Source organism: Pecten maximus, chromosome 13, assembly GCF_902652985.1.
Source record: "Pecten maximus chromosome 13, xPecMax1.1, whole genome shotgun sequence".
Lineage (NCBI taxonomy): Eukaryota > Metazoa > Mollusca > Bivalvia > Pectinida > Pectinidae > Pecten > Pecten maximus.
Genome location: NC_047027.1, coordinates 33,392,108 through 33,404,700, shown reverse-complemented (window position 1 = coordinate 33,404,700; position 12,593 = coordinate 33,392,108). Strand labels below are relative to the sequence as shown.

At 39.7% G+C, this 12,593-nt stretch overlaps 1 protein-coding gene across 1 annotated transcript; it reads right to left on the bottom strand.

The window, feature by feature from the left end:
* Positions 1–11,331: 11,331 nt before the first annotated feature.
* LOC117340685 lies at positions 11,332–12,267 on the bottom strand. Its single transcript, XM_033902448.1, has one exon. It carries the CDS (start codon positions 12,265–12,267, stop codon positions 11,332–11,334), a length of 936 nt encoding a protein of 311 aa, XP_033758339.1.
* Positions 12,268–12,593: the final 326 nt, after the last annotated feature.

Here is a 12,593-nt window from a genome sequence, read left to right as displayed (position 1 = left end):
GTTGTACAAGTCACCGAGGTGAGATATCTGATACTTGATTTAAGTTTTTAGCTCACCTGTCCGAAGGGCAAGTGAGCTTATGTCGTGGTGCGGCGTCCGTCGTCCGTCCGTCCGTCCGGCGTCAACTTTTTCATTTAAAAAACTTTTTTCTCAATAACCAAGAGGCCCAGGAACTTGATATCGGGCCTGTACCATGCTAGAGTGAAGGGTTACCAAGTTTGTTCAAATAAATGACCTTGACCTTCATTTAAGGTCACATGGGTCAAATAGACTAAAATCTTAAATGACTTCTTCTCAATAACCAAAAGGCCCAGGGACTTGATATTAGGCATGTAGCATCCTTGAAAAAAGGACTACAAAGTTTGTTCATCTAACAATATCCCATTGGCGATTTGCCGATGTCATCGAAGCAAAACATTTCGTCACAGCATGGATATGAAGCAAACCATTTCGGCACAGTATATAGCTATATGCATTTTGGGACGAAATGACTTGAAACAAATTGACAGATTATACAAGCTATGCACTCTAGTCATGCTAATTCGGACATATAAAATTCACTTCCAAGATTCTGGAAGTAGTCATTTGATTGGCTTATCCAAAAGGTCATCCTGACGTGACCCCTGGTGGGATGCTGTTAGATGTTCATGTAACGTAGTGAGAATGACCATCTAAATTTTAATTAGATTTAAGGGCTACCAGGTTTGTTCAAATAAATGACCTTGACCTTCATTCAAGGTTTGGTTTATTTTGTTTAACGTCCTATTAACAGCTAAGGTCATTTAAGGACGGCCTCCCGTGCGTGAGACATGCATGCGTGTGGTGAGCGCGTATGTGTGTTTTGGGAGGCTGCGGTATGTTCGTGTTAAGTCTCCTTGTGATAGGCCGGAACTTTTGCCGATTTATAGTGCTACCTCACTGAAGCTTACTGCCGAAGACACCCAGCAGCACACCCTACCCAGTCACATTATACTGACAACGGGCGAACCAGTCGTCCCACTTTAAATATGCTGAGCGCTAAGCAGGAGTAGCAACTACCATTTTTAGCCCACCATCATCAAAATCCATTCAAATCGCCCTGCGTCCGTGGTCCGTCCGTCCGTAAACAATTCTTGTTATCGCTATTTCTCAGAAAGTACTAAAGGGATCTTTCTCAAATTTCATATATAGGTTTCCCTTGGTGTTTAGTTATGTATAGTGCATTTTGAGTCCAATCGGAAAACAACATGGCCAACAGGCAGCCATCTTGGACTTTGACAATTGAAGTTTGTTGTCGCTATTTCTCAGAAAGCACTGAACGGATCTTTCTCAAATTTCATATGTAGGTTCCTCTTGGTGCCTAGTTATGCATATTGCATTTTGAGACCAATCGGAAAACAACGGCCGACAGGCAGCCATCTTGGATTTTGACAATTGAAGTTTGTTATCGCTATTTCTGAGAAAGTAATGAAGGGATCTTTCTCAAATTTCACATGTGGGTTCCCCTCTGTGCCTAGTTATGCATATTGCATTTTGAAACCAATCGGAAAACAACATGGCCGACAGGCAGCCATCTTGTATTTTGACAATTGAAGTTTGTTATCGCTATTTCTCAGAAAGTACTGAAGGAATCTTTCTGAAATTTCATATATAGGTTCCCCTCGGTGCCTAGTTATGCATATTGCATTTTGAGACCAATCGAAAAACAACATGGCCGACAGGCAGCCATCTTGGATTTTGACAATTGCAGTTTGTTATCGCTATTTTTCAGAAAGTGCTGAAGGGATCTTTCTCCAATTTCTTATGTAGGTTCCCCTTGGTCCCTGGTATTGCATTTTGGGACCAATTCAAAAACAACATGGCCGACAGGCAGCCATCTTGGATTTTGACAATTGAAGTTTGTTATCGCTATTTCTGAGAAAGTACTGAATGGATCTTTCTGAAATTTCATATGTAGGTTTCCCTTGGTGCCTTGTTATGCATATTGCGTTTTGAGACCAATCTGAAAACAACATGGCCGACAGGCAGCCATCTTGGATTTTGACAATTGAAGTTTGTTATCACTATTTCTGAGAAAGTACTTAATGGATCTTTCTGAAACTTCATATGTAAGTTTCCCTTGGTGCCTAGTAATGCATATTGCATTTTGAGACCAATCTGAAAATAACATGACCGACAGGCAGCCATCTTGGATTTTGACAATTGAAGTTTGTTATCGCTATTTCTGAGAAAATACTGAAGGGATCTTTCTCAAATTTCATTATGAGGTTCCCCTTGGTGCCTCATTATGCTTGTTGTATTTTGAGATCAATTGGAAAACAATATGGCCGACAGACCGCCATCTTGAATTTTGACAATTGAAGTTTGTTATCTCTATTTCTCAAAGTACTGAATGGATCTTTCTCAAATTTCATAAGTAGGTTCCCCTTGGTCCCTTGTATTGCATTTTTGGACCAGTCTGTCCTGAAAACAACCTGGCAAACAAACAGCCATTATCGTTCAATCTCAGATTTCTTATATAGCTAGGATTCCCTTGTTTGAAAAGTACTGGATGGATGTCTCAATTTGCACAGATTAGTAAAATGAAGGGAAAAGTAGAGAAAAGATCAATCTGACATGGAACCTATGAAGATCATTCAATGGTGGGCGCCAAGATCCCTCTGGGATCTCTTGTCTGAATTTACACAGATTAGTAAGACTTAGAGGAAGGGAAAAGTAGAGGAAAGATCAATCTGACATGGAACCTATAAAGATCATTCAATGGTGGGCGCCAAGATCCCTCTGGGATCTCTTGTTAAAGACTCTGGTATGTCTCGGCTAGGGGACAGAACCCAAAGCCTTCCTCACAGCGGCGAACGCTCAAATAAAGGCCAAAAGTTAGGCATTGTCAAGGGAGACATTCGGAAGAAGAAAGTTGTTCAAAAAGAAGAGATAAGATCCCAAATTTAGTCGCCTCTTACGATCATGCAATGGGGGCAGCAGGTACAATTTTTACGCCCTACCTGCAGGGCTGAAGGTCACATGGGTCAAATAGACTATGATCTTTGAAAGACTTCTTAAAAACCAAGATGCCCGGGGACTTGATATTGTGTAGCATGCAGGGGTAAAGGGCTACCAAATTTTTTGAAATGAATGACCTTGACCTTTATTCAAGGCTATATTTTTCAAATAACTTTTCAATAACCAAGAGGCCCAGGGACTTGATATTGGGTCTGTAGCATGCTTGGGTTAAGGACTTGGGTGAAGGACTACCAAGTTTGTTCAAATAAATGACCCTGACCATCATTCAAGGTCACATGGGTCAAATAGGCTCCACTATTCAAACGACTTTTTCTCAATAACCAAGAGGCCCAGGGACTTGATATTGGGTCTGTAGCATGCTGGGGTAAATGACTACCAAGTGTGTTCAAATGAATGACCTTGACCTATATTCAATGTCATAGGGTGAAATAGGCTTAAATCTTTAAACAATGATTATGCGATGTCCAAGTGTCACGAAGACCTGATGTTAGGCCAATAGTATGCTGGAATGAAGGACAAGAAATTGTATTGATACAAATAAACCTAGCTTACACTGATATTTGAATAAAGTGGTAATCTGTATAGTATCCGTAGAAATGACCTCAATCAACTTCAAATTTTCTGTAGAGCCAGGTGAGCGATACAGGCCCATTGAACCTCTTGTTTTAATACAAATGATTGTGCAATTATCCAAAGCAAAGATGAATATGTAATTCTTACACCTAACTCTCGTTAGCGAGTTACAACATTTATCTCTATAACCCCTATCAATAGCTGAGGTCATTTAAAGACGGCCTTCCGTGCATGCGACAAGCATGCGTGTGGCGAGTGTGTATTTTGAGAGGCTTAAAAAATGTTAAATAGCATTACTTTGGATTCCGAACAATGTCGGAATAAAAGGCAACGAACTTATTCCTTGGCAAGCAAATTATTCCTGAAATCTGCAAGAGACAAATATCAAAATACCATATACAGATTTCAAACCTGTCATTTGTAACGCTGATCTCTCGAGACGAGCAACAAACTTTTTAAAGTAGAAACCGAGACTTCAAACATCAATTCAGGACTCGAAATTGGCGGTATTCCGTAGTTACTCGTATATCAAATTTCTCCTCGGGATACCTACCCCCGTATCCATGGTATTCCGTCCGGATTGTATATATATATATATATAAGACCATGTTTATTATAATATTTTTCTGTCGTGACTGGGTTTCATTAGGTAATAATTCAGGTAAGATGTCTGGGTGAGACACATGGACAATAGGTCTGGCTAATTGCATCGCCCAAGGTGAAGACCTGTCTACTCCAGGTGTTTTTTACACCTCGCTTCCCCCAGTCAGTCCATAACAATGGTCTAAACAAAACATCCACGGTAATAAAGTGTTGTCTCAAATACACTGTAAGACAATTAGTATTCAATCTATGAATTATTAAATGGAAGTAATAGGTCTGTGGATATTTTCATATGAAAACGAGCGTGCATTTCACGGCGAAAATTCACGACGTTAAACAAAATAAACCAAACCAAATGTTTCCCACCAAACTTGGTAATAATCCACTTTGGGGTTTAGGAGGAGTAGGATTTTAAAGCAAAATTTCATCAAAGTTTCCCTTTTTGGGACCCACCCCTCAGGCCCTAGGGTTCAGACCAGTCTCATTTCAATAAAATATGATTGCCCTCCGCTATTGATATTTCACACCGAATTTAGATGAAATCCACGGAACCAAATGCTTCCCCATAGACGGTAATGTTAACGTTTACCACTGTACTGCTTAAATGGAGTTTTTAACACTGGTCCAGTAGCAATAATTTTGAAGAATGTCATCTCGGAAACCTGTAAATAGAATGATTAAAAATTCTACCAATTTTAATTTTTTTTATATTGGGGCCACCATCTTGTATTGAATTCAGCACCAAAAAATCATCTAAATGTACAACAAAATACACACTTAATTAACTCCCCCCTGACAAAAACAGGCTAGGAAATCCTTACATCTGCATGTATTGCCCAGCCCACACATACAACTTTGGAAACTTCTCTCACCTAGATATCCAATCAGTAGGCCCCGATGCATTCACCTTCCTATTAAATCTTCTGCCCAAACGGGGAAAACCCACAATTTATTTTTGATTTGGTTCTGTGGTACATAGGGTTATGGAGGAGTCGGATTTTAAAGCAAAATTTCAACAAAGTTCCCCATTTTTGGGGCCCTACCCCTCGGGCCCCAGGGATCACATTACCCTCATTTATAAAAAAAAAATATGACTGCCCTCCCCAAAGGATTTTCACACCAAATTTAGTTGTAATCAACAAAAGGGTTCAGGAGGAGTAGGGTTTTATAGCAAAAATACCAAAGTTCCCCTTTTGGGGCCCCGCCCAACGGGCCCCAGGGGTCACACTTCCCTCATTGTATAAAATATGACTGCCCTCCCAAAAGGATGTTTCACACCAAATTTGGTTGTAATTCACCCAAGGTTAAGTAGGATTTTATAGCAAAAATTCACTAAAGTTGTTCCCCTTTTTGGCCCCGCCCCTCAGGCCCTAGGGTTAATACCAGCCCCATTTATATCAAAATATAATTGCCCTCCCCAATAATGCACACCCCAACCGGTCACATTATACTGACAACGGGCGAACCAGTCGTCTCGCTCCTAGTATGCTGAGCGCTAAGCAGGAGCCCACAGGGGTGAAAATATAAAACGAAATATAAAAAACCACACAGATATGGCCCTTTGAAGAATGTTTCCCGCCAAAAGTCAAAATTTTCCATCAATTGTAATTCAAAGGTGATTTTTTTATTTATTAGTGTGAAGCATAAACACTTGATAATTAGCACATTTACAGCATGAGTTGCTGACAATCTAATTAAAATCTAGATAGTCATCACTACATTACATGAACATGTAACGTAGTGAGAATGACAATCTATGTTTTAATTAGATTGGAGTTGCTGGCTGCAATAGTTATGAAAGTAGGTGACCTTTACCAACAAAGTAAGGTTAAGGTAACAGTAATCAAATGACCGGTTAAAGAATGGAAGTGAAGAGAAAACACGGTGAAAACATAGGCGTACCATATGCATGTGACCGTCAAATTGATAACATATCTTAGATCCTTTTCCTTTTAGATATGTCATGTTTTGGGTCATACTCTTCATTGAGGGAAAGATCTTAATTTATCAAAATTGTAAATTTCATGGCCCATAGGTTTCATGTTTCTCCCGGAAGAGGTACAAAAGTTAATATAGTTAATTCAGGGAAATCACATTTTCATATTATTCAATTTTTTTTAACGAAATAGGAGGGCAAAACTATACCACACACATATGTACTACATTTATTTAATTATGAACTGTTTAGAAATACATTGTAAATACATAGAAGATAGTTATATGTTCCAGCTGACCGTTAAGGCCTGTGGGCCTCTTGTTTAATTTTTAATAAAAATATATAAAATTGTTGTCATGTATGATTCCAGCAACTTTTCCAGTAACGTTTATATATTTAATGGCCGATTCATTTGGAAAAACTTACACGCATCGTATTTTGTGAAAGAAGACACTTACCGTTGTGTGTGTACACTGTCATGGACAGGAATTCTACTCCGATACGCTCTTGAGTGTAAACAAACGTTGTGTTTGGTCGAAATGATTCAACAAATCAATAAGTCATCCTTGGATCTATGTTCACTGTTTGTTCGTGAAATCAGATCTACCGTATCACCACTCGTCAATCGCTTTGATTTGTTTACAAACTGTATTGACTGAAAGGTTGAAGACATAAATAGTTGAAATAAGAATTTTTTTAAAAATAGAACAGTATTTCAATGGCAATGGTTCATTTCCTCTTGCCTTTATATAGAGATGTTCCAGGCTATTTTTGCCATGCAAGATAATGCATGTCCCTGTGATGTGACAGGGGTATTTAATATATTAAGACAATACTACAGGGGGATATCTGTATACTTTTTGCTTGTTTGTTTATGTTTTACTGCCCATCGACAACTAGGGTCATTTAGGGCCAAACAATATACTAACATGTTTTATTTTTAATGTTAAAATCAGATAAAATTTGTCATTTTTAAAAACATCCGTATTGTATTTTGATATCATTATGATAAAAAAGTTGGTTAAAATGGTAAAATATGTATATGTACGAATAGATTATGTGAACTTTGTTATATAAATAGAACGTCAAAGACAGTAACGTAAAAGACATCAAAGTCTATAAAATAGATCGATTTCTTTCAAGTAGCTAAATATTGTTTTCGAATCCACGGAACTGAAAAGGGCTTTCATATCCGGGACTCGAAAGTATTTATCACGAATGTGTTTGAAATCGGAACATTCTATTAAAAAATGCTCCACTGTGAATTGAGCATCACATGCATAACACACCGGTGGATTTGTTTGTTTGTTTGTTTATGTTTTACGGCCCATCGACAACTAGGGTCATTTAGGGCCAAACAATATACTAACATGTTTTATTTTGTAAGTTAAAATCAGATAAAATTTGTCATTTTTAAAAGTATCCGTATTGTATATTTAGATCATTATGATAAAAAAGTTGGTTAAAAATGGTAAAATATGTATATGTACGAATAGATTATGTGAACTTTGTTATATAAATAGAACGTGAAAGACAGTAACGTAAAAGACATCAAAGTCTATAAAATAGATCAATTTCTTTCAAGTAGCTAACTATTGTTTTCGAATCCACGGAACTGAAAAGGGTTTTCATATCCGGGACTCGAAAGTATTTATCACGAATGTGCTTGAAATCGGAACATTCTATTAAAAAATGTTCCACTGTGAATTGAGCATCACATGCATAACACACCGGTGGATCCTCTCGTTTCAAAAGGAACGAATGAGTAGGATATGTGTGCCCGGTACGGAGGCGAGAGAGGACTATTTCCTCTCTACGATCCTTCCGACTTGGTTTTGATGTTTTAAGTTTTGGTTGTACTTTAAAAAGTTTGTTGCTCGTCTCGAGAGACCAGCGTTGCTGCCATTTACTCTGAATGGCAGAATTAATTATAGGTTTGAAATCTGTATATGTTATTTTAATATTTGTTTGTTGCAGATTTAGAGCAAGTTTTGCTTGGCGGTCAACAAGTTCGTTGCCTTTAATTCCGACATGGCTCGGAATCCAAAATAGTGTTATTTTGCATTTTTTTAAGATACGAGATATTCGTAAAACAAGGTTTTGTATGAGTATATTCTTTGGATCTCGTGATTGTAAATTCTGAAGGACAGATAGAGAGTCGGAACAAATGATTGCCTTTCTAATGCGTTGTTCTTCGATATGGTCGAGGGCCAAATCGATGGCACATGCTTCCGCAGAGAAGATAGAGGCACCATCTGGTAAGCGGATTGAAGAGCAATGGGGATCGGAATAGCATGCTGCGGAGACCTTTACTCCATCTTTTGAGCCATCAGTGTAGATCTGAACGTGATCGGGAAAATCTTTAATGCATTCCCGAAAGGAGGATTTGTGTTCTTCGGGTAATGCACTCGATTTTGCCCTCACGTGTAGAGTAAGGTTAATATCAGGTGTTTCGACAAGCCATGGCGGTACATCCGATACGGTGTATTCGCCTAGGTTGTCTAAGCTTATGTTAAGTTCATGAAGAAAATTCGAAATTCTAATGCCAAATGTTGGTAAGAGTTTTTGGTTTTGAGTGAATATGTTTCGGTATTGCGGATTGACAACAAGATCAAAAGCCGGGTTTTTCGGGTTGGATTTCAATTGGGCGGCATATTGAAGCGTAAGTTTTTTCCTTCGGTTATTTAAAGATGGTTCATTTGCCTCTACATAAAGGCTCTGCACTGGTGTTGTTCGGAAAGCACCAAGTACTAGACGTAATCCTTGATTATGGATAGGATCCAACATTTGCAGGTAAGAATTTCGTGCCGATCCATAAACGGTGGACCCATAGTCGAGTTTTGATCGAATAAGTGCCCTATAAAGGCGCAAGAGCATTTCACGGTCCGCACCCCAGTCGGTGAGGGATAGTACGCGTAAAATATTCATTGCCTTTGAGCACTTATCCTTTAGGTGTTTAATATGTGGAACAAAGGAGAGTTTTGAATCGAAAATTAGTCCGAGGAATTTGGTTTGCTCTACAACTGGAATTTTGCTTCCATTTAATGTTAGATCGGGATCATTATGTGGCTTTCGTTTTTGGCAGAAGTGCATGCAGACAGTTTTTGATCTAGAAAATTTGAAGCCGTTTTCATCTGCCCATGTTTGTAGTTTGCCCAAACATTGCTGAAGTTGTCGTTCTATCGTGTGCATGTTCTTCGACCTATAGCAGATCAAGAAGTCATCAACAAATAGAGACCCTTCAGTTGACTTACCGAGACATTTAGTTATACTGTTGATTTTCAGACCGAAAAGAGTTACGGAAAGGATCCCACCCTGAGGGACTCCCATTTCCTGTTTAGCTGTTTCAGAATACGTTGAGCCAACGCGAACCTTAAAATGTCTGTCAGATATGTAGTTTGAAATGAACTTTGGGAGATTCCCACGTACACCAAATTTATGCAGGTCTTTCATAATACCATACTGCCATGTAGTATCGTATGCTTTCTCCAGATCAAAGAACACAGCAACAAGATGTTCCTTCTTTGCGAAAGCTTCTCGAATAAAGGTTTCTAATCTGACCAGGTGGTCTACTGTTCCTCTGCGGTTTCTGAATCCGCTTTGGAGTGGACTCAAAATATTATTGGATTCAAGGAACCAAACTAGTCTATTGTTTATCATCCGTTCAAGTGTTTTACAGATGCAGCTTGTTAGAGAGATAGGGCGATAATTATTTGGTTCATTGGCGTCCTTACCAGGTTTTGGAATCGGAATAATTGTTGATTCCTTCCAAGACTCCGGGGTCTTACTGGAAGCGTATACTTGATTAAAAATATATAAGAGACATCGTAATGATGATTCTGGTAAATGTTTCAGGAATTGGTACGGAATTTCATCTGGCCCAGCTGCTGAATCGGTCGATCTTTTTAGCGATTCAAGCAACTCCTGGAGATCGAAAGGCTTGTTGTAACTGTCTGTGTTGGATGATTTAAAGTTAAGACGTTTCTTTTCTTTGTCTTTTTTGAAAGTTTGGAATTTTTTGGAGTGATTTTTGGCGGATGAGTTCTGAGCTATATTTTTAGCAAATGCATTTGCAATTTCAGATGTAGAAGAGAAGATTTGGTTACCGTTGATAAGATGGGATGCTGGTGCTGTTTTTCGTTTTCCACTTATTTTTCGTATCTGATCCCATATCTTTTTTGATGATGTGTTTGAAGATATTTTAGAAATGTATTCCTTCCAGCTATTCTTTTTGTCGGACTTAATAGATCGCCGAGCCTTCGCCCTCCAAATTGTAAAATTATTGTAATTTTCAGTTGTAGGGGAAGTCAGGAATCGTCTTAGAGCTGCCTTACGGCCGGATCTATTGATAAAAGATTCTTCAGATAAAAGGAACTTTGTAGGTTTTGGGACGGACTTTGGTATCGTTTTTGTGTCAATAGAAGTTATCGTTTCAGTGAATGTTTTAATTGGGTCATCGAGGTTAGTGAATTTTTCTACAGTAAGCTCCTCGTTGCACAGGTGTTGGAATTGGCCCCAATCTGCTTTGTGCACATTCCATCGAGGAAGTGGTTTATCAAGAGGGGTCCCAATATTCTTAAGAAAAATAGGGAAGTGGTCACTCCCACATAGATCATCATTTACCCTCCAGTCATAATCGAGTAAAATGGATGGATGACATAATGATAGGTCTATGTGGGTACGGGAGCCTGTATCAGGGTGTATATATGTTGGGGTATTATTGTTAAAAAGACACAGGTTGTTTTTATCTATAAATTCCTCAATACGTCTTCCTCTCTCATCTGTGTTCGGGGAGCCCCACAGACTGTTATGCCCATTAAAATCTCCGAGAATTATGTATGGTGCTGGGAGTTGCGAGACGAGGTTATTAAGTTGCTCACAAGTGAAAGCAATACTCGGAGGAAGATAAATTGAACAGACAGTTACTTGTCTGTGTAAAGTTGCACAGACAGCAACAGCCTGTAAATTTGTGTTTAACGTGATAATTCTGTGAGGAATAGTTTTATGGACAGCGACAGCTGCGCCACCTCTGTTTCCTACCGTTGCGATGCTATTGTAGAGCGAGAAATTTCTGAAAGTAATTGGGTTTTTTAACATGACTTCCTGCAGGCAAAATAAGGCAGGTCTAAATTCTTTTGATAAATTTTGAAACTCTTCTAAATTTGCCCTTAGTCCGCGTATGTTCCATTGTATGATAAAATTGTTCGTATTGCTGACCACTATCCAGGTTCGTGATGGACGCTCTTTGGACTGACAGGACTACTTGGTGTAGGTTGTCTGGTAACAGCAGCATTGCTGTTACCAAACTCACTGTCGTCCGCAAGAACGTCGTACCTGTTATGACCATGGATAGGGTCATTTGAGCCTTTGCTGGGCTTTGTGTTGTTTAAGGAAGGTAATCTGTGTAGTTTTACCTTCGGTTTTTGTTGGTCTTGAGGTGGTGTGGTTGCTGGTCGTTTATTGGTGTTACCAGCAATCTTGTTAAGGTCTGACGGCTGTGATACAGTCCGTCTGTGGTGGGTGACCCTTGGCTTCGATGTTTGAGTTACATGGCGTACAGGTGTATGTGCTGGAGGTGCTGGCATATTGGTCTTGATAACTGCCGTTTCGTCAGGCTTGGAAGGTCTAACTGATGTTGAGGTGGTCTTAGACGCTACCCTTCCTGACTTGAAACGGGATGCCAAGCCGAAAAGAATATTGTCATTCCTTTCGTCCATCAAAGGTGGTACCTCCGCACCGAAAACTGGCTTGTCAAAGTAGGCTTGTACCTTTGCATCGCTAACAGTGATTGTGTTTTGTTGCGTTTTTGATTTTGTTACAAATGCATATGACAACGCAGCGGGGTCATTACTCTCGACCACCCTCCTGGCGTCAGGGAAGGAAATGTTACGGGTATACTTTACCCGCAGAACTTCCCTTTCCTTCTTCCAGGAAAGACAGTCTCGAGATGACGCCGCGTGGTTGCCCTTGCAATTTGGACATCGTTTGCCGGTAATATCACAGCTATCCGTGTCGTTATGGCCCTCTCGTCCGCAGTGTTCGCAAACCTCCCTTCGCCTGCATCTGTCCTCATGATGGCCGTATCTCTGGCAGTTACGACATCGTAGAGGATTCGGTATGTAGGGCGAGACGTTACATCTCATGTAACCTACCATTACCGATGAAGGAAGGTTTGGCACGGCGAACGTGAGGACAAAAGTATTGGTTTTTACTGTCTGTCGTTTTATTTTGATCAGCCTCACCTGAGATCGGGATATTCTCCGACTTGAAATATTGCAGAATCTCTGCGTCAGTGTCGTTCTGCAAAGCAGGGCATCTGATTACCCCCTTGCTGAAATTGAGGGACTGATGGGCCCTAACATGGACACTGATCCCAGAGAATTCCGACAACTTTAGGAGATTATCCGCTTGCTGCTTGCGGAAAACCTCAACAAGGAGGTCTGCCGATCTCAAGGGCTTGACGAATTTGGCAGTACCAAGG